Source organism: Theropithecus gelada, chromosome 15 (genome assembly GCF_003255815.1).
Source record: "Theropithecus gelada isolate Dixy chromosome 15, Tgel_1.0, whole genome shotgun sequence".
In the NCBI taxonomy this organism is placed as follows: domain Eukaryota; kingdom Metazoa; phylum Chordata; class Mammalia; order Primates; family Cercopithecidae; genus Theropithecus; species Theropithecus gelada.
The window spans coordinates 102,477,581-102,499,885 of record NC_037683.1 but is presented as its reverse complement, the minus strand read 5'-3'; the positions used below and the strand labels follow the sequence as shown (position 1 = coordinate 102,499,885).

General features: G+C 49.9%; 2 protein-coding genes and 1 long non-coding RNA gene across 9 annotated transcripts in view; 1 reads left to right on the top strand and 2 right to left on the bottom strand.

Annotated features, from left to right (window-relative positions):
* Positions 1–7,839, top strand: part of SEMA4D (semaphorin 4D) — a 132,520-nt gene extending 124,681 nt beyond the window's left edge. The window contains exons 18-20 of the mRNA XM_025358831.1: positions 5,461–5,670; positions 5,886–5,983; positions 7,001–7,839. The gene's annotated coding sequence lies outside the window, so the exon portion shown is untranslated. The remainder of the gene's footprint in view (positions 1–5,460; positions 5,671–5,885; positions 5,984–7,000) is intronic.
* On the bottom strand, positions 2,277–7,517 carry LOC112607666. The gene is made up of 2 exons (XR_003115897.1): positions 7,270–7,517; positions 2,277–2,611 (listed from the first exon to the last, which is right to left on the bottom strand). It is a non-coding gene; the product is annotated as an uncharacterized LOC112607666 (long non-coding RNA).
* Positions 7,840–9,794: 1,955 nt separating the features above from the next.
* SECISBP2 (SECIS binding protein 2) overlaps positions 9,795–22,305 on the bottom strand; it is a 42,143-nt gene continuing 29,632 nt past the window's right edge. For all 7 annotated transcript variants that reach the window (XM_025358830.1, XM_025358823.1, XM_025358824.1 and 4 more), the window contains 6 exons: positions 21,546–21,684; positions 19,823–19,976; positions 18,896–19,116; positions 11,892–12,046; positions 11,269–11,461; positions 9,795–10,723 (listed from right to left, as the gene is read on the bottom strand). In XM_025358830.1, coding sequence (XP_025214615.1) covers positions 10,620–10,723; positions 11,269–11,461; positions 11,892–12,046; positions 18,896–19,116; positions 19,823–19,976; positions 21,546–21,684 — 966 coding nt within the window. In that variant the 3' untranslated portion in view covers positions 9,795–10,619. The remainder of the gene's footprint in view (positions 10,724–11,268; positions 11,462–11,891; positions 12,047–18,895; positions 19,117–19,822; positions 19,977–21,545; positions 21,685–22,305) is intronic.

Here is a 22,305-nt window from a genome sequence, read left to right as displayed (position 1 = left end):
TATTTGGATTTGGGATGGCCTTTTATGTTTTAACTACAGTGTTAGAAATCAGAGCCCTTGGAAGCACTGGAATCAGAGGGCAGCAGCAGAAGGTGCCCTTGGGCCTCTCTGAGAGGCCCAGGGATCCGGAGAGGGCCCCCGTTCCTAGCGGCCACAGTGGCCTGTTGGCACACAAGTGTGTGTTCCAGCTGCTCTGTGACATTTCACTTTGTTTCAGACTCTCCTGAAAGGCCATGGCCGTCTTGGGAATTAGTTGACCTTGTATGTTGGGCCACCCTTGCTGGACAGGACAAGGCAGTGCTATCAACTCCCTGTGATCTGAGGTCCTTAGCATGTTAGATGAGGCAGCTTCACCAGAAGCTGTCCACGTCTCTTCTGTTATCTGTGATAATTCCACATGCCTTTACAGCACAGCTGTCTGGTTACCTGGGGTCTGGAAATGCCCTCACTGCCTCAGTAGTGCCTTCCCACAGGCCCCCATGGAGCCAGACAATGCCTACAGGTGCCTCAGTGGTACTTGCTCAGATGCCTTTGCAGAGAAGTTCAGAATTCCTGCCCACATTGATAAGGTGACTTGGCCAGTAAGTGGCAGGCATAAACTGGTGCTTTCCAGAAGCACTGGGGCTGGTCCAGTGCCCTGAGTGATCAGAGCATACCTGAGTGAAACGTTAGGCTGCGTGAGCCTGGTGACTGTCAGGGAGATGAGGACTCAGAGAAGGGAGCTGTCAGAATTGCTACCTGTGTGGCAGGGGTCTCACTCTCTCCTCCCTCCTCTTGGGACCCCCGGCTACTCTCTGACTTCGACAGAGGACAGAAAGGATAACCAACAGGGCCTCAGGGCATACCCCAGCTGCATTGTCTGTGTCCCCAGAAGGGTCCCCAGAGTCTGGGAGGAAGGAGGGGCCAGGGCCAGGATTAGAAAAGACCCTACCTCAAGGAGCGAGCACAGAGATGGGCCAGGGAAGCAGTGGGATCCTCAGGAAAAGAGGCTGGGAGCGGCAGTCAGGGTGAGGCCTGGGCAGCAGGAACGGGCAGGGACAAGCCAGGAGTCCCATCATGAAAGACATGATGGCCAGCGGCCAGCACCGTGTGCAGAGAATGGCCCCTCTGGGGATGTGCCCGGCTGCCCCATTAGCTGCAGGAAGGCCACCTGGATGTGAGTTTGGGCGATGGGCTGGCCCTGAGGCAGCCAGTCCTGAGGTCGGAGTGGGCCACAAGCATGGGGATGGCGGGAGGACACAGAGGAATGCTGCAGGGGACGGCAGTGGGGGCACTTGTCAGGATGGGCCCGAGCAACTCAGTCACTGGGTGGATGCCTCACCACCCCTCCAGGCCTTCCTCAGGGCAAGGCCACTGCTCAAGGGGCACCTGGTTTGTCACAGAGTAGAATGAGCTCCACATTTTGTGATCACATCCACAAAGCTCTGAAGCCATGGTGGTCCTGGCACCAGCTGGCCCTGTTAGAGGCTTGGGGTGGGGGTGAGCAGATGGGAGGTGCCCCAGCGACAGGCTGAGGCGAGTGCTGGAGCCCAGATTGCCGGCAGCCTCCCCCGACTCCTGAGTAGCTGTAATAAACCCAGCCCTGGTGGATAAACCTGGCCCTCGCTTATACCAAGGTGATCAGTCATCTCACGACAGTCCCAGCTGCAGGAGGAAGACTTACCTACGGCATCTGCCACAGCAGTTAAAGTTTATTTGCCTCCAACTTAAGCTAATTCTCTAAAAGTACTGGGTTGCAGTGACAGGCAGGGCCAGGGGGAGCATCCGTCCTCAGGACCTCTACCCTAGATCCTTCTAAGCCACGACAACTTCCCTTCTTTGAGGGTGCGACCAGTGTCACCTGGCTAGCCACTGGGAAGAGCCAAGGCACATCCAGGTTGGTGGCAGCCTCACAGCATCAGACCAGCCTCTTGTCCCCACCCCACAGAGGCCAAGGGGGTGATCTGGGAGTAGCACCCCAGCCTGGCTGCTCTCTTGAGGTAACAGGGTTGGATGGTTAGGGGGCTTGGAGCACTGGCCCAAACAAGAAACCAGTGGTGTTTTCAGGGGGCCCTGCTGGGAGATGGAAGACAGCTTCCCACTGGGGGCCCAGGATTCCAGGAGCTCCCCAGCAGGCCTCCATGGGACAGACTTGGGTTTGCAGCTGCTGCCCTGTCCCGCTGAGGGTGCGGTGCTGATGGGGTGGCCTTGCACACTGATGGTAACTCTCACTTTCCCTCTCTCTCATGCATTCAGAAAGAGTTGGATAGTTTAAAAAGGAATACACTGAACGTAAGTACGTCTTTAACATCTTTAATGTCTTATGATGATCAAGCACATATTGAAATAGTATTTACTGACGCCTCATGTTAGCGGTGGTAAGCACATGTGTCTGTTTCTACTCACACCCCAGAGGGCAGAGCTTTGAGGGTTTTCTGTCAGTGGTCCCATGATGGGGTGCTGGGTGATGAATCCAATCCAGCTCAGGCCACCCAGATGCTTAGTCTCAAGGGCTTGGTCAGGAGAACCTTCCAGAGGCTCCTGTGACTCAGTGACTCCAGTCCCCTGGGTGGTTCCTGGTGCAGGTCACATGAGGGAGGAGACTGGGCTTTTATGGAACTCACTTCACTCTCTGTTCAAAGAAAAGTGTTGTTACTTATCATAACAGCTCAAAAAAATCTGTTTCTTAAAATGAGATTTTGCCTGGATGCCCATCAGGTGGGGAAGGGAATATCTATCTAGTTGATGGGCACCTAGATGTATATAGAGACATGTAATATGTACTTATATTTGTAGATAGATATATGGAGTTATCTGTGGTTAGAGTCCAAAACATTTTGAGTGGGGAAAAAACAAATTATAGAGTGTTAAGATTTTTTTGGTCTTAATTATGCACAAAAACCAAACCTGTTCACAAGGGCTTGTCTACCAGGCCAGGACCAGATGGGCCGCCAGGCAAAACAGTTGTGGAGCACCTTCCAAATTTCCTTGAGTTTATGGAATGTTTCCTTCAAAATAACACTTTTATAAAAAATTATTATAATAAAAGCAATGCTTGTTTGTTGTAAGGTTGGAAACTCCAGGGAAGTATAAAGAAAAAATTTAAACAATCCCAAATTTAACTATCCAGAGGCAGTTACCACCAGCATCCCAGCCATTTTTAGGTCAAGACTGTATCTGCGTTCACACATGTATACACGGGTGTGTACATATATACACATATCTATTCTTTCACGAAACAGTATTTTTCTGTGTTGCTGAATATTCTTCGATGGCACTTGGAATGAGTGACTTGCGGCCCCCTTCCTGGACATTTCCCAACTCCTCACTGATTGATAGAAACAGGGCTTCACTGGGCCCATCATTGCCTTGGGACTCATTCCTAGGATTGTCCAGCTAAAGAGTCTGAGCTTGGTCAAGTCCTTGGGAGGAGCATTCTCTGATGATCCTGGACAGTGGGGAATTGTTGACCAAGAGACTGGACAAAAGTGAGCAGATGCCAGTCAGTAAAGCAGGGAAAATGCATTACTAAAGTCACCTTCATTAAACTGGCGATCTCTGCTTTTCAAAAATCCAGCATGTGCCACAGAAATGAAAAGCTTTCTGGCCATCACTGTCCTGCCCAGGGAGGGAAGCGTGGGTCCTCCCACACCATTTAATACCTGTGTCTGGACGCACCCCTCCCCCACACCTGAGAACAAGGCCAGCTTTTCTGTGTGTGCAGGTACTTTGGACTCTTTTGGCTCTGGAATTTGTTTTTCCTGCTCAGTGTTCTGAACTCCTTCCTTTTCACTGCTGAACATTCTCCACGAAGCCACACTTCATTTTGTCATTCCAAGGTTGATGGGCATCTAGGCCAAATCTAACTTCTAAAGACCGATTCTTATGAGGTGTCATGGTCAAGGAGAGGCCATGCCCGGCGCTGGTCTAGGTGGCCCATGGCCCACTTGGGGGCCTTGGTGGCCCTTGAGGAAGGGCAAGTGCTGATCAGGGAGCCAGGTCGCTAGGCAAGAGGTGGGAGGGTGTCACCCCGGTCCATGCTGCTGGGGTGCCTGGCCTGATGCAGGCTGCACCTGTGGGAGACAGAAGCAGCAGCGTAGGCTGGCCGGCCTCCCCTGCCCCACTGTAAGCAGGAGCTTCGGAGACAGAAGAGCACCTGCACCCCCTCACCTGCCCTCCAGGGCCTGGCCTGGCCCTCCCCACCATCCCAGCTCAGCTCCAGGGTCTGCACCTCTGGGGCTGGAGCTTAGTGGGAGCACGGCCCCCCTCAACCCTTTCTGCATTTGAATGGAAGCCAGTGTGTGAAGCAGATCGAAGTGAATGTGCTTGTTTTTCCTTCAGTAAGGGACAGGGAGTTGAGCCTGTCCCAACATGGCCAGCAGCCCCTGGAGGGCCAACAGACTTCACAAGCAAGGAGGGCCGGGAGGTGACCTGATGACCAGACCTTGCTTGTGGGCACCACCCCCGCCCCACCCCCAACACTCTGGTTTTCACAACCCCACCCCAGCCACCTGGAACAAATACGGAGTCTAGGGTTAGCCCTCAGGGTCGGCCACGTAGCCTTCTTGCCCTGGGACGAGGCTGGCCTCCCCAGGCAAGGCAGCCTGGGCCACAGGGGAACGTCCCTGCCTCGCCCACCCTCCTTGTCTCCCACAGACAAGCTGAGGCTGGCCAGGCTCCACTCTGGCAGGGCGCAATAGACTGAGAATGTGTGAAGTAATTGGCCTCTCTACTTTTTTCAATAAGTAATTAAGCTCAAAAGCCCAAAGAAAAGTAACGGAGGTTTGGGGTAGAAGTGGCCAGTGTCAGGCCCAGGGTCCATGCTCAAGGCTGGAAACCCACCCTGGATGTGCTGCACTTGGCGGTCCTAGTGTAATTCTGCAGGGCCCGGCCCCGCCCCCGCCAGGGTCTGAGCCCTCCAGCCTGTGACATGTGCTCCCCTCCAAGCCTGCCACAGGTTCCAGTGTTTCAATTGGAGAGACAGGCCCTCGTGGTCCCCACTCTGGCCCAGCCCCCTCCACACACAGCTGGCCAAGCTCTGGGCCTCTCTGTGCTGTGGCCCTGGTGATGGCAGAGCCTTTGGGATGTCTCTGTCCATGTGGTCACAGGACATGTGTGTGGCAGCAGGGCCAGGGTGAGGTGGGATGCTGTTCCAAAGCCCAGAAGCATTCTGCAGGAAACCAGTGCAGCGCTGTGAGGAAGGGGACTGTGTCCTAGGGGACACAGGCCACACAGGTGTACTTTGAAAAATGGCAATTAAGGTCAAAGAGCAGGAAGTCCACAGGACAGGGGCCAAGGCCAAGGCTCCCGCTGGCCATGGGGAAGCCACCTCCAGGGGAGTCCCAGGGACTGAATTGGAAGTTGTCCCAAGTCACTTCAGGTCCAGCTGGACAACAGAAGTAACCCCCCCTACCCCCTCGTGGGGTAGCTTCTTTGGGTTCTAAATGTGGACTCAGAGGTAGAAACGGTCTGTGCCCCCAGGTCCTGCAGACATTCGCGTTGTCTGGGAGAAGAATGGGCGAGCTCTGGAGACCTGTGTCCCTGTGCAGACCCATGCACTGCCCGATGGCAGGGCCCATACGCTCAGCTGGCTGCAGGACGCCATCAGGGAAAGCACCGAGTATCGCTGCTCTGTCATCTCCTCAGCAGGGAACAAGACTTCGAAGGTGCAGGTTGCTGTGATGAGACCTGGTAAGTGATTCCCATGGCCACTGGAACCCTTTTAGGAGGTGATTTTTCACTATTTACAATGGCAGTCGAAAAAAACATGCTGGAAAGCATGCTTGCACGGTGGCATTTTGGGTTTGGGATTTATTGGCTTTCCACTGAGAAAGGTGGCCAGTGGGCATCAAGGGTGCCATAAAGGCCCGCAGAGCTATGGCCTGGGGACCCTGCTTGTCTTCCAGAAGTGGCCCACCAGGAGAAGTGGAGCAGAGAGCTTTCCGCCTGGAGGGCTGTGGCTGGGGAGCACGACCGGATGATGCAGAGCTGGAGGAAAGCGTGGGTACGTGGCCACAGCCGGGCAAAGAAAGTAGGGCTGGAGCCAGGGACAGGGCACCTGCCACATCCGGTGGATCTTTCAAGGGACCCATTCAGCATGGACCCCACTTGCTCCCTCTTAGCCCCAGAGCAGTTTCCTTTATGAAACCTGCAACCCTGCGAGGGGAATCCCATGTCTTGTTGCTGAGGCTGCAGATCAAGGGGCATCTGGCCCCAGCCCTTAAAGGAGACCGAAGAAGGGAGGCAAGATTGGGAGGGACTCACCGGTGGGAGCTGTCTGTTAGATGGGACCCCACGGCCACCCCACCCCCTGTACAGAGCACTCAGCCAGTCACTACTTTGAGGAGAGCAGGAAACCTGGACAGGTGGGGAACCCTCCAGGTAGCTCCTGGCTGGATGCCTCACCTGCAGCACCTGCTGGAGGGGTCAGGGGGAGTGGCTTGCTGAACTAAACCCTGGCAGGGACTGGGCTATGGCACGGAAGTTGCAGGCAGCAGGGCAGAGGCTCCCTAGACAGGCTAGGCTCCCTAGAGGCTCCCTGTCTCCCCACGGAGACAGAGTTGTCCAGCCCTGGCTCCCAAATAGCTGATACAGAAGGCAAAGGCAGGCATTCATCACTGTGTGTGCTACCACCCAGGGTGGGGTCTGCAGCACTCAAATGAGTGCGTTAAAGTGTGTGGGTTACGTGGCTGCCAGCAGACCCCCGAACTGTTGCCACCAAAGCCTGGGCATTTACAGCTGATCCTCTGTACTTCAGCACACACAGCCTCCCTCTCTCCAGCCCTCCTCCCTCTCAGCACAACCTGGGAGTCGAGTGAATGCGCTGCTGCTCTGTCTTCCCGTCACATATGGGAGAACCACTCCTGGCATGTGGATCTTTAGACCCCAAGGAGGGGAACCACAACAGGGGGCGGAGGCCTTGAGTGCTCTGTCTGGGATGGGCTATGACACAGCCTGGGCTGCAGAGCAGGAAAGGCCCATCCGTTCCGCCAAGGATTCAAAGACCACATTGTTCTTTCAGGAAAGCTGTAGCAAGGACACCTTGTAGCCACCAGGAAGGAGTCCCTGACACCGACCTCAACTCCAACCAGACCCTGCTGCCACTGACCACAGCCACCCCCGGAGAAGGCCTGGTCCCCCGCAACTGTGAGCTGTCTTGCCCAAACCCGCTCTGAACACAGCCACTGGGCTACCACCTGATGCGTACCTCCCAGAGACGGGGCAGTGGAGAAGCCCTGAACCCAAGTGGGCCTGTGACAGGAACTAAAACTTAAAAAATTAGGTGCTTACCTGGGACAGGAAGTTCTGTCTGGCACAAGCAGGTAACCAGATGGCTAACAGGCTTCGACAGCTGCTCGTGAACTAAAACAGCAGTATGTGTGTAGGCTCCTCCTCTAGGGTCAGGCAGCAGGCTCTGAAAGCTGATCCTACACTGTCCGAGTGACTCCCCTTTACAGAGTGCCCCTACCCCCTAACAGCCAACAGGGTTAGCATGGCCAGCACAGATTGCTGCTTTTATTGATGCAAATCAAGCCTGCTGCTTCTCCTACCTGCAGACTTAGCCAAGGAACTCTAAGATGCATGACTGGGACAAGAAAAGGTGAGACTCCACATGAAAATGCCTTGCCTTAAACCCTGAATGACTGTGAGATGCGATCTGGGAGTGCATCTGTCAAGTCTTTTGTGTTTTCTTCACTAACCTCAGAATACTGGGTTCTGTTTTATCAAGCGCTGCAGTTTATGCCTCTGTCCCCTGTCAATGCTCAGCTTCTGCAACAGGACACCGAGCTTATCGCAGAAAGCCAAACAGGTCAATTATGCAAATCTCCTGGTGCCATATTAAATTTCTTGACAATGGAATGAGTGTCATGAGTGTTTTGTTCTACCTGCTTTCAAGTCTCTAATTATTAAAGCTGTATCTCTGAAGACTGTCACTGTGTGTGTGAACTTGTCCTAAACCTGCTCAGCCTTTAATCTTATACACACGTCTCTTCTTGTCCGTGGAATGACAGTTTTCATGTCTATCATAAAACCAAAGCTTCTGTTAAAAGCAAGCCGCACCCCTCTGGTGATCCTAGCAAATGCTGAGTGTCTTCCCAGCAGTATGACAATGACCTGTTTTGCATCCCCTCTTTCTGGGGCTGGACGAGTTCTGTAACAGCCTTTGTGTGGGATCAGCATACATCGCCTGCTAATTCCTTCAGGATCCATCACGACAGAGGTGTCCTGAAGACGCCGGAAACACCCTGGTTGTCTCCATACGTCCCCCCTCCGCACCCCGAGTCAAGAGGCCTAGCCGCCTGTGAGGTGTGTGCTTGCCCATCCAGCCAAGGATGCCAATTTTGCTCCCAGAACTATCACACTCATAACCTGAAGTTTTCCTGTAAAATATCCATCAGCTCACTGTGGTTCTTGCTTTGGGTGTGGCTTCAACCACTACAAACGGCTGAGTGAAATGCTATGGGCTTTGGACTTACATTCTTGGTGCTGTTCTCTGTATCTTCTCCTAAAGTCTGGATTTCGAGCACTTTCACTCTTAACAAAATAATTACATACTTGAAGTTTTCATAATGTGGAGTGTTCTATTGGGAAATGTAGTTATGAGGATGAATTTTTGAGTCTTTGCTCTGCTGGAAAAGTAAAAATAGGGTTGTACATTGTTCAGTTAAATGACTGTACTTGGCGCCCCTGGCCCAGAGCTGTGTGCTTCATGCGGCACCATCTGCACGTTGAGGGAGCTGAAGTCACCTGCAGCAGTGGCTTCAGCTGGAGTCCTTCACTGCCAAGAAAATGACAGCATCACCGGGCAACCACGTGGTGAGAGTTTGGTCAGTCCCAGAAGGAAAGCTCTCAGCAGCTGCATGAAATGTTGAAAAGCCTACCTACTCTGTTTAAGCTGCTTTTATCTTAAGATTAGCAAAACAAACATCACAGACCTAGAGAGCTCTAAAAAGGGGCTCTGAGCAGAAGAATTCATCTCTGTAGAGATCTTTAACTTTTTGATTTATCAAATTTTAAAATTCTAGCTGTTGAGTGCAGCTGATAGCTATTTTGTCTTTTTCTCCACAAATTAATTTTGGAACTTTCATTCTCAAATAATCTCCTATTTTCAAACTTACCACAACTGACTTGCTACCTACTGATGAGGGGAGGAGGACGCAGGAAAGCCCTCTCCTTTCCTGCCGGCCCCGCTGACTGCCCTGAAAGATAAATGGGTGGAGATGACTCGCTGCTTTCGGACTACTGATGGCCTGACTGACCACATCTACTTCCCATGTCTAAACAGCTCAGAACGTGTGAAGAACAGCAAGGCTCACACTGGTCACTGTGAGCTCCACAGATGACAGGGCGGACGGTGCCTTCATACACCAACCTCTGGTCACATTTCCAGCCCTGCCCATGGCATGTCATTTCTGACTCATTCCAATTTTATTTGCTCATCACAGGCCACTTCTCAGAGGTACAATTTTGGCATGACTGAATTCAATTAAGAGCACTTTCAAAGCCAAAACAATACCCTGCTTACCTGACAAGCAAAAAGCAGTGAAGATTCTTTCCTGCCATTGGCTGTGGTGAGAAGAAAGCAGGCGCAGGTTGGGACTGAGCCAGGATCTGGCCCCGGCAGGTCTGTGCAGTGTTGGAGGCTTTTGACAACCATTACTTCCAGACCTAGGAGTGCTGGGGATAGCAGAATCCCCATTGCAGCCCCCTTTTATTTCAGGGCCTAGACTGTCCAAAGGGGATAAATTAAGACATACGAATGATCAAGTAAGACAGAGACCACTGATAAGCCTAAAATCACCAGAGTCTGAAACAAAATTTAATAATTACTCTTTATTTAAAATAAATAAGCCCTCTTACTTACAGGGAAAATATGAAAGTAAACTCTGTCCTCCTGGCCTAAGACAGAAACCACATTCAGAATATGTTCATTTAAAAAGGAAAGATTTGTTGATTATCAAACAAATCTAGGTACTTCAATACACATTGTTTCTTTGAAAAAGACTGAAAGGAATAATTCATTTCAAAAAGTCACAGGTTAGAAAACCGATTTCCCTTCTGAGGCTCATTTTAGCAAATCCTCCAAGTGTTACCAAATCTTTTAAAAAAGCTACATCCCCTGAGAAAGGGCCCTTGCCCGGTAGCCCTCTTGCTCTGACACCAGCAGCCCTGCATCCTTCTGCCAAGTGGCTCCCTGCAGGACAGTGCTGTTGCCAGGCGGGAATGGCCCTCCATGGCCACCTCCAGCAAGCAGGAGCTCACCACCTGCTATCTGCAAACTCACTCACTTGGCTCAGCTATTCTGCAATGGAGAGGAAGTTTCCTTAGCAGCCGAAGTATTCTAAGTATCACATTTTCCAGTACTTTCCAGATCCACAGTGTGCTCGGAAAGCCAGAGCTGTGTCACCAGGCTTTTAGAAGAGATTAACACCTGCACATCACATCTGAGTGACCTTTAACAGGCTCCGCAGCACTGAATGCCTGCAGACACTGCTTCATGTGCCCTTTAATGCTGATCAATTTCCAGATTCAACAGTTACACAAATTACATTGTCATGAAAAACTGAGAAGAAAAAGCCCCAAAGTCTTTTTCAGACCTCCCCTCCTTACCCAAAATACAGATACACAGGCAAGAACTCTCATAAATTCAAATTCATCATTTGAGAGGTTGAAGCCTCCAAGGATTCCTCTAGCTCCAGGGCACATGGACTGTATGCTTCCAGATGTTTTTTCCAGATTTCAACTAAAATGAGAAAACAGCACGAGTGAGGAAGAGGCATCAACCAGTAGGAAGACTCCTGTCAGAAAACCAGCAGCATGGACAAGGGAGCCTGTGGCCACTGCCCAGCAGCTCACGGTGCTCAGAGGTGTCCTGGCAGGCGTTCACTCACTGTTCTCAGCCTGCTGGGCCAGGTTGCCCCTTAGTGAACAGAAGCTAGGGGGCCATCTTCTACAGGGCAGCTGGGGCCTTGTGTGGGTGGGCTAGGAGAGGACTGAACCTTTACTTGGCCTTCCAAGCCTGTCTTGGGTATAGCTATCCTTAAGGCCACCCATTGTCAAGAGACATCTGACTTGAAGTCTGAGACAGTCACTGACAAGCAAAAGTCTGATAATACCTCTTAGGCAATGGACTGGCCTTGTTACAGCCAGTCTCAGCTGGACTTACTGGGCCCTGCTACTCAGCTGGTCTTGCAGCATTATCAAGCTGCTCTCCTGGGGACTCTAATTAAAGTCGATAAATAACTTAGAGGACACTCGACCTGCCATGACTCTCCCTTAAGCACTCACTGTAGTGTGGCTCTTCTTTTTCTGTCAGGGCTGGGGGGCCATCTTCTGCAGGGCAGCTGGGGCCCTGTGTGGGCGGGCTGGGAGGTGCCTGAGGCCTGGGTTCTCCCGCCAGCTCCTGCTGCACATTCTCCAGCATGGTCTTGTACGCCTGTCGGGCCGCCATTGTCAGCTCAACCATCTTGTGGAACTGATCCTTGGGCACAAGTGAGAGCACACAGGTAACAGCCCAGCGACAGAGGACACGGGTCCCTCCAACTCAGCAATGGCACCCTCTACAGAGAAGCAGGGCTGACACGGGGTCATGTGGACCTTATGCTTATGGATGGCTACCAGGGATGCTGCCCCAGAGGGAAGAGTGGGCTAGGCCGATTTCTTGGGCCTGCCTGAGGTGCCGCTATGTCAGCACAAGCCCAGAACAGAGCTCAATTCAGAACCAGACACCCCATGCTGTCAAGGAGACAAAGGCTACGTTTTTATAAGAAGGTTCTGCCTAAGTGGTGGCTTCTCCTCAATGACAGCCTACTGGAGGTTCTGGAGCTGCTCTGGGCAAGCCCACACTGACCACCTGCCCCCACTTCCTCCCATGGGCAGTGACTGAAGAGGCCTGTGCCCTGTGCGCTCACCTGGGCCCCATCGTAGCTGAAGATCCCTACCACGCTGACAGGAACTGCCTTATTCAAACTGCGCCCCAGAGCTTTGCGGTTGAGAGCAAACACAAAGGGAATGTTCTGCTCACAGGCATAATCAATAATTGTGTGCAAAGTGTCATCCAGCCCACCTGGTCAAAGGACAATAAAAAATGACAGGAAGACACGTCACATGGAGTGTGGTATTAATACTGGTTGCCAAGAGCTTTTTCTTAGCAACACACCCATCTATGATTTTATACCCAAGGCAGAGGTCCCTGAAAATATGAAGAGAAAGCAAGTTGCAGAATCAACTCTCCAAAAATATGGGGAAAAAATGGGAACGAAAACACACAGCTGGTATTGTCTTCACAGGAAAAGTTAACTATTAGTATTACTGAAACTTACCACGTGCCAGACCACTCGTCAACTGCTTCACACCTATTAGCTCCTGTGTCCTCCCCTAAATCCCAAAAGGCAGACAGATGCTGTGTCCTCACCGACAGATGGAGAACCAGAGGCACAGAAAGGTTAAGTTCCTTATCCCACATTGTACCCCTGGTCAAGGCACAGGTCTGGCTCCCGAGGGCTCACCACCCTCTACTCCCTGACCCTGCTTCTGGGCCAGGGCACAGCCAAGGCTGGTGCATCAGAGAGAGGAAGGAGGTGAAATGAGTACCATGTGCAGGTGATGCACCTGGAAAACCCAATAGCACCTGAGAAGTACTCCTAACAGCATGAGAAGTACAGAAGCGGGTGTGGCACAAGTCTCTATACACACTCACTCAGCAGCCAGCTGGCATATATCAAAGAGATGACTCCATTTACAACAGCATCACAAGATTATAGTCAGTAGGAATGAATTTTTCAAGAAACATGAAAAGATTTACAGGCAACTTCAACACGCTATTAACACAATACTGGCCTGGGCAACATAGTAAGATCCCATCTCTTAAAAAAAAAAAAAGTGCCCAATGTGGTGGTATGTGCCTATAGTCCACCTACTCAGGAAGCTGAGGCAAGCTCAGTAACTTGAGCCCAGGAGTTCAAGGCTGTAATGAGCCATGATCAAGCCACTGCACTCCAGCCTGGGCAACAGAGTGAGACCCTGTCTTTTAAACCACCCCCGCAACAGAAAATCTCAACAAATGAAAAGGCACCTATGATCCTGGATAGAATGATCCAAAATGATGAAATGTCAACTCCACATTAATCTAATACTTTAAAACAGTGGTCCCCAACCTTTTTGGCACCAGGGACTGGTTTCGTGGAAGACAATTTTTCCACGGACAGGGGAAGATGGTTTTGGGATGAAACTGTTTCACCTCAGATCATCAGGCATTAGATTCTCATAAGGAGCACGCAACCTAGATCCCTCACATGCGCAGTTTACAACAGAGTTTGTGCTTCTATGAGAATCCAATGCTGCTGCTGCTCTGACAGAAGGCAGAGCTCAGGCAGTAATGCTCACCTCCTGCTGTGCTGCCCAGTTCCTAACAGGCCCCAGACAATACTGGTCCACAGCCCAGGTGTTGGGGACCCCTGCTTTAAAACACTGTAAGTTACTATAGACAGAATTTTTTTTTTTTTTTTTTTTTTGAGACGGAGTCTCACTCTGTTGCCCAGGCTGGAGTGCAGTGGCTGGATCTCAGCTCACTGCAAGCTCCGCCTCCCGGGTTCACGCCATTCTCCTGCCTCAGCCTCCCGCGTAGCTGGGACTACAGGCGCCCGCCGCCTCGCCTGGCTAGTTTTTTGTATTTTTTTAGTAGAGACGGGGTTTCACTGTGTTAGCCAGGATGGTCTCGATCTCCTGACCTCATGATCCGCCCGTCTCGGCCTCCCAAAGCACTGGGATTACAGGCTTGAGCCACTGCGCCCGGCCTATAGACAGGATTTCATTGAGAAATAAAAAATACGGAAAAAATATAAAAAGATGTCAGGCTAACATGGTCAGGTATTAAAGTTTACTATAAAGGTACCATAGTGTAAACAAGGTGATGCAGATGAACAGAATGGATGCCAGAAACAACCGGAGTTTAATGGGAACAGCATTTCGGGTAAGTCAGGGAGAAGATGCTAGAGGACTGGGTGGGCCCATCCTGTTCATCTCAGACCACAGTAAATCCTACCTAAACATATACAAATGAAGGAACCAGGAGACATACAGATTTTTAAAAGCAAACCTTTTAAACACTGGAGTGGGAAGGCTGAGAAATAACACAATACCTAGATGCAATTAAAAAGTTCAATACCAAAATATATAACACCTAAAGTCTCTGCATGGCCACTTTTTTTGTGTGTGTGGCAAAACTGACAAACCAGAAAAAACACTTGCAACTCTTACCCAAAGGGCTAACTTTAAAAAAGGTACGAATCAATCTAAAAGAGGTCAACATCCCAAAAGCAAATGGGCAACAAATAAGAACAATTCACAGAAAATGTCAAGCTCCTGATGCTGACCCTCCCTCATAAGAAAACTGCTAATAAAAACTCCTGGAGAGGATGCCCATACCGCCCTGGGAGGGAATACAGTGGTCTCTGGAGGAAGGCACAGCATACACCTTCGAGTTACCAATGCACACAGCATTGTAGGCCAGGCACCTGGCCTACAGGATACTCACCCAGTCCTTACAGAGCAACTGTAAGAAACAACAACTGTTTACAATTAGCATAGTATCACCTGGAACCTAATTACATATCGATCCTCTCATTTCAACATAGAAACTTCTCCAATGCATGTCCTACCATACTGTGGAAACTGGGAACTCATTCTGCATCTAGTTGGATGGGAGATTAATTTCTAAGCCCACAGCCCTTATTCTGCCCACCCCCTGCCCCTGATCTACCCAAAGCATTTTCAAAGTGATGAGGAGGCAGCTGCCTGGAACAGAAACTTTGAAGAAATAGACCAGTTCTGGATGGGCTGGGAAAAGGGGAGATGGGGCAGAGGTGGGGTGGAGTGTTTTGTGTTCCTTAGATATACTTACAGTGAAATCTATATTCAGTTTGTCAGGGAAGACATATGAAGTCCCCCTAACATCAGACGCATGTCTCCACTGGAGGGTCTCTGCCTGGTGTCCGCCCCAGCTCCTGGGAGTGGATCTGAAAATTTATTTGAGCAGTGTGCAGTGACACCCTAACAGAGCAGGCCTGGCTACTATCCTCTCAAGACTGCCTGCCAGGTTGGCCCTTGGCTGTGGTCTGTGAACTTGGATTTTGGGAGGGTTCCCACCACCCTAACTGGTAAGAGTAACTCACTGCGTCTCCATGGTGTGCAAACACTGTGGTTCTGCTTTCCTTCTGGAGTCTGCAACTTTGTATGTGCTACGCAGAGGATGCCTGTGTGACTGGCCCCCAACAGAACCCTAGGCACTGAGTCTCTAATGTATATCCCTGGTAGACAACACTTCCCACGGGCTCTTAACTCGTTTCTGGGATAGTAACAGTCTCCTATGTGATGTCACTAAAAGTGACTTTTGGAAGCTGGAGCCTGGTTTCACCCACACTTAACCCCATGTGCCTTTTTGCTGCTTTTGCTTTGTGCTTTTTCACTATAGTAAGTCACAGCTGAAAGTACCACTCTATGTTGAGTCGTGTGAGTCCTCCTGGCACATCACTGAGCCTGGTGGTAGCCTTGGGAACACCCAATGCAAGCAGCAAAGTCCAGACTGTTTTGCTCAAACAACCTCCAACCTGTTATTAGTGAGCTGAAAGCACGCGTGGCAAGGGCCAACTACTGAAGTTCCACAAGAAAGCCTATGTCAAGCAAGATGCTTGGCTCAGATAATTTCCATTTCAAAGTTTAAGTTCAGAATTATTAGGCAAAATGCCACTCAGAGCAAATACAGTACTTCAACGTAATTCAAGGCTATAACATCAATTTTTATCTTTAAGATGATTGCAAGCCATTGGCTATCTTATCTGGCAAATATTTATAAAATATACAATCAAGTCCCTTATGCCTCAAAGCAAACACATGTTGGAACCACAAAACAAATGCATTTTAAATACACAACAAATCCTTATGATGCTGACCAAGTAAAAACCTAGCCCCATGATCTGGCAAAGGCAGAGAAGGGGAATGAGGTCTTCTAAGAAAGTGGGGTGACTGTAGGCTGAGTACATACATTTCCACCTTTTTGTTTTTTAAAGACACAAATCCACGGGAGAACGTGAGAGACAACAGCGAAAAGTTTCAGAAGCTGAAATGCAAATGGGCAACTAGGCTAGCCAACCTAAGCCAACAGTGAGAAAAGCCTAGAACAGCCTGGACCCCAGAATCCCCCAAAGGTTGGGAACAGACAGCACAGGGTGAGGCACAGGTGAAGAGGGCTGGCTGAACACTCGCAAAGAGGCAAGTCGGTGTCCAGTCCCTCAGCTGCAGCCCTCTGGTGAGGCACAGCACAGGTATGCAGGACATAACGAACCACACATCTAATGGTGGTGAGAGGATGAGTTCACAGGGTGAAGTTCGCCTGTCCCTCCAGGTAGGCAGTGAGAAGTCTTCCTTGGGGATGTGACCAGCCCTAGGGGAGACAGAGACACCTGGGGGCACTTCCAACATGGAAGCAGCCCAATCACATCATCCTACAGCAGAAGTTCTCAGTGCACTCCTTGGAGAAACAGAAGCAGCACTTGGGAACTTGCAGGAAGTACAAATTCTTGGGCCCACTGGACCTCCTGAAGCAGAAACTCTGGAATCTGTGTTTCCCCCAGCTCTCTGGGTGATTCTGATGCTGGCTACAGTTTTGAGAATCATCACCCTCAATACTGCTCACAGCCTTGAACACCAGCCACACACCCGGATTTCTAGTCGGCTATTTAGTGGCTCTTAACTAGGCGCAGAAAACCAGGACACAGAGGACATCTGGAAAACCTCCACCATGAGAGGTCAAAACAAACAGACTGAATTACTTGGAGGAAACAGAGGCACTGGAGGGAGAGGAACTCGACATCATTAAAATTCCCAGAGAGGCGACCATGACGCAGCAGCAATGTGATTAAAAAAAGGAATCTTCAGAGGACAAAAACAGCTCCTAAAAAATAAAAATAATATCAGAACTAAAAAATTATACAGAAAGTTTACAAGATATGGTTGAGAAATCCTAACAGAAAATGAAACCAAAAGAAAGAGATGAAAAGAAGCAGGAAACAAATAATGTGAGGACACCAGTCCAGGAGTCCCAACCCTGACATAGTTCCAAGAAGAGCTGGCAGGGACTGGAAGAGAGGATTCAAAGCAAAAATTCAACATGTCCCAGAGCCAAAGACACTGGATGCAAGCTGTCTCACATCCTATAACCCCAGGAACAAGGCACTTCCAGTGAACCCCCAGAGAGCGGGGGGTGCAAAATGGTCACAAAGGATCAAGAATCAGAGACTCTAGATTTCAAGCAAGAGCTTCAAAATATGCCTCCCATGAATCCTTTTCTCCTAAACCACTGGAGGATGCACTCTAACAAAACAAGAGCGCAGCCCAAGAAGGAGTCCATAAACAACACCTTATCAAGAGCAGGGTGAGAGCCAAGGGTATCCCTGGGTGGCAACTGCATGAGGTGCAGCGAGCTGGGAATGAAGGTTTCTTCAGCAGACGAACTGCAGAACGCCTGGTGTAACCAACTGTCTTAGAGGAGACTGAGGCAGCTGGCTGAGGGCATGAGGTTTCATTAATACTAAGTATATAGACAATTAAGCAACCACCACAAAACAAGAACAATAACCCAAACTATACATTAGGGTAAGTAACAGCAAAGCCTTTTTGCTCTATTGGGAAGATGACAAATACTTAAAACTGAAAACATGTGAAGCCGTAGCTCACAAGCCTATTATATGGAGACATGGAGGAAATATCCCACAATGTGGCTAAGAGCTGATAGGTGCAGTTGCTAGGAAAGGGAAAGAGCCCAAACCTGCCTCTCCCTTAACAAGCCCTATAGGACTACTTGAACCTTTAGCTGTGGACATGTACAACATTGACAAAAACAGCCAGGGAAGCATGTGGCCTGTCCTCTCCAATGACCAGGATAGGCCTCTGGGCACACAATCAGATGGGTGGGTCACTGAGATCCCTTCTGTCATATTCTGGTCACTGGTGATGCTGGACCCATACTGAGTTAGGACAGGGACGAGCTGCTGGCTAGGGGCCTCAGACGTCACCAAACTTCCAGGCTTTAGATATGAAATAGTAACTGGAAAACATCATCTCTGAGGGTTCAGCCCCAGGATGTGGATGCATTATCTCAAAGTGGGACTCTATAAAGCTGAATTTGACACTGCAGGAGAAAGGAATGGGGTCAGGGAGGGGCTTTTGAGTGTTCCCTAGCCTAGACGGAGATGAAGGACAGGCGTCCATGAGCGATGCCACTCCGCTCTTATCAGTTCTCCTATTGCTCAATTCAAGAAGGACACAACACAGACAGGCAAATCCTCCAGGAGCCAAGAGAGCACAAGCAGGGGGTAAACATGCGATGTCACAGGTGAGGGTTCACTGTTACCTGACCCAGCATATCACATCCAACAAAACAAAAACACACATTCCAGTTTAAGTAAAATGGCAAAGTATTTAGACAAAGCCACATCTGTAACAAGCAAACGGATGAGTCAACCCCAGACTGAACAACTAAATGTCAAGTACACGAAAGCCCTAGGTAGGTACTGCCTGGCTGCCAGGCACAGCACCTCTGTGGTGCAAGTCACCAGTGACAATCCCAGCCCCAGGGTAGTGGCCTGCACAACAGAGGCATGTCTTTCCCTGATGCCAGAGGCCTGTGTGGGCTGGCTGGGCCCCTGGTGTGCAGGACCACAGGACCCACCTGCCCTACAGAGGTACTTAGTAATGGTCAATGCAGTTGGGAAACAGTTACTCAATAAAAACAAAAACCACAAAGAAAACGAGTTGTCTAGGCCTGTGGCATGGGCCACCCAAGTGTGCGGCGACCATGAGGGCACACCAGGCACTCACACAGGGGCCCACATGTCACAGGACCCCACGGTGCCTTTACCTTTTGACTGTATCTTTTCACAGTTGGGAGAAATAATGACACATTTCAGTTTTTTGAGCTTCAGGTGTTTGAGAACTTCCCTCAACCCCAACACAAGTCGACGTTTAGTCTTGGCCTTGACTGGATCTTTCTGGTACATACGGTCTTGGAAACGGACCAGTTCTTTGAGTAGGTCGGTAACACAAGCATCCACTTCTTTACTAAGCATCTGGCTGCAGTAACTGAAAGAAACAGACATCAGGAATTGTGCCACTGGCTGTGACACTGCCGCACTGCTCCCATCCCACCCCAGGGAGAAGAGACGTAGACTGCATCAGACAAGAAGTCACGTTTCGACAAGTACTACTAACCAGAACTGTGGAATTACTGATGATTTAATTTCATGGAAGGTAAATACTGGGGCATCTTCCCCCTATTCCCAACTACAAGGGACAAATTTCTCTGGTCCCTGACCCCCCACCATAGTTTGCCACAGGTCCCCATCTCAGCCACTACCCTGTGCATCAACCTGTCATAAAGATAAATACTGGGAGACTACCCTGGAAGAAAAGTGGGCAGGGGAGAAGGCAGAGTGAGCACACAAGGTTAAAGGAATCCTGCTGCCTAAGAAATTATACAGAGATTAAACCATGAAAAGGGGCCCAAAGGTGATGCGCGGTCACTTCACTATCCATTCCCCCAACTTCAAACCTGGACTGAGGGCCCCTCTTCCATCATTAACACCCCAAGAAACTCAGTAGAAGCAGAATCAGACACAACGATTAGGCTCTCCCTGAATGTGTGTAATCAGGTACCCGGCTTCTTTCAACCATGAGGGTTAAAGCACAGTGTGGTCCAGCAACAAGGATTTATGGGAGGTATCAATGCCACACTGAACCGAAGCACTTCCATCTTCCCCTAGTCCCTGGCAGGCAGGGGCTCACTCACTCCCTGAATCTGCGGCTGTGGATCTTAGGGAAGGTGGTGTGATTGGGAGCAAGGTGGGAGGCCTCTGTGTCCCTCTGGAGTTCTGTGCCTGGAGGCTCTTCAGACTTGCCCTCAATCGCAGGAGTGGAGATCGGTTCGTCCATCCCCTCTGGCCCTTCATGGAGGAAAAAGTCATCATAAGACATCTGTGAGGCCCAGTGCACACACTGAGGGGCTGGCCCAATACAGTCTCCCCGATGCAACCAGACCGTCCCTGCACACAACCACCACATCCACAGACAACATGCAGAGAGGTTTACAGAAGGCAGCAAAAACAGACGAGGATGCCTGGGGAAACCAGAAAGGCTGGTGGAGGCAGTCATGCCTGGAGGTGTGCCTCCCCCCAATTTACTTACACATTCACTTTTATTAGGGTAAAATATACATTAATGTTACCATTCTAACCACTTTTAAGTGTGCAGTTAAGTGGCCAAATTTATTTTTTGATTTTGAAATTTAACCTGAAGAATCTCTTATCAGGGAGTTTTAAAAAACGGGCTTTTAGTTTTAAGTTTTTTCTCAAATGCTTGAGGCCATTTCTTTTTGAAATAATCCTTTAGAAAGAGCTGAACTCCAACATCTAAACTATGACAAACTCAAGAGGTGTGTGTTTAAACATACCAGATCTGATGCAGTGATAGCCTACTGTCCCCAACTAGTTACTTCTACTGACTATCAAAATGCAATTGCAGCCACAGATCACCAAATGAAGGAATGAAAAAACATATACCACACCCACAAGAATGGCAAGGTTGAAAAAGATAGTGCCCTGTGGGCTGGTGGAGATGGGGAGCACCTGCAACTCTCAGCCTCCCCCGGCCTTAACTGGTAGAACAGTCAGAAACCCACTGGACAGGAGCTACTCAAGTAACTCTACCCCCAGGTAATGCCCCACGGGAATGAGTGCTTGTGTCCTTTAAGACACATACAACACTGCCCACAGCAACCCTGTTTCTAATTACCCCAACTGGAAAATGACTGAATGCCCATCCACAACCCTGTACATTCGTCCAACTGAATTTTACACAGTAATGAAAATAAACAACATCTCCATGTTGCCAATAAGACTGAAGGAGAGGGGACAAAGAGAGCAGCACACCACACAGCTGCACCAGAGCCACATCCACAGCCCTTGGTGGGGCTGCCATGGGGCACCGTCTCCTAGGGAGGCCTCTGACAAGAGGGCACAGGCAATTGCTGGGCTCCGTTTTGCTTCTTGATCTGAATGCAGTGGTCACTGTGAAAAGTCCTCAAGCTGTACACTGATGATTTGTGCACTTTTCTGAACGTATAACTGAGTAAGAAGTTTACTTAAAAACACACAATTGTGTTCATGCCCCTACGTCTCCTATACCTGCTGGTAAGCAGCTGTGCAGCTAGCGGTGTTAATTCTCATGACCACTTCAAGTTAGAGGACCATCCAGCATCACACAGATCAAACTTGGTGGGAAGGGAGGATCCTCACCTCTGTGCCTCACAGATCCCAGAACCAGAGGGACTAGAAACATGCCCCCAACCATGGGGACCTCCCTTCCCTGTAAAGCTGGAAGCTCAGTGCTGACCCACTTTCCCCACAAAAGCAAGAGTTGTCAGCCAAGTCCTGGAGAGTTTGCTCAGCACAGCTCATCCTTTTCATAGTTGCTCCCGTTTAAATTATTCTTAAGGCACAAACAAAAGTTGGTACCTGAGGGCTCTGCCTGCTCAGGAACCTGGTCATCACCACCACTCTCTCCATCTTGTGTGTCATCACTGGTAAAAGCTGGACTCACAGCATTTTCTTGGAGACGCTGCTGCTTTCTCTCTTGCCGTTCTTTCAAAATAATCTTAAAAATTTAAATAAACAATTAAAATGCCTAAATACTTGTACTTAAAAGATAAGCTCTTCTGCAAATTAAACTGCCTAAGTTCAACCTGTTGGCAATGTACCTATTTGTGCCCTGAGAGCAGCCAAGTGCTCGCCAGACTCCAGGGAGCTGACCCAACCCTCCCTGCTGGTTTTGGAGTGGCATGTTCCTCCCAAGGTATGCAGAGCAGCCACACAGGAGAGCCCTGAGCTCTGAATACCATTCTGCAGCTCAGCACTCGCCTGAGCACCCACACCACAGGGCTGCTATGAGAATTCACTGGAGGGAGGCTGGGCGAGATGGCTCATGCCTGTAACCCCAGCACTTTGGGAGGCCAAGGCAGGTGGATCACCTGAGGTCAGGAGTTTGAGACTAGCCTGGTCAACATGGTGAGACCTCATCTCTACTAAAAATACAAGAATCAGTCAGGCATGATAGCACGCACCTGTAACCCCAGCTACTCGGGAGGCTGAGGCAGAAGAGTTGCTTGAACCCGGGAGGCGGAGGTTGCAGTGAGCTGAGATCGCTCCATCACTGCACTCCAGCCTGGGTGACAAGAGCAAAACTCCATCTCAAAAAAAAAAAAAAAAAAAAAAAAAA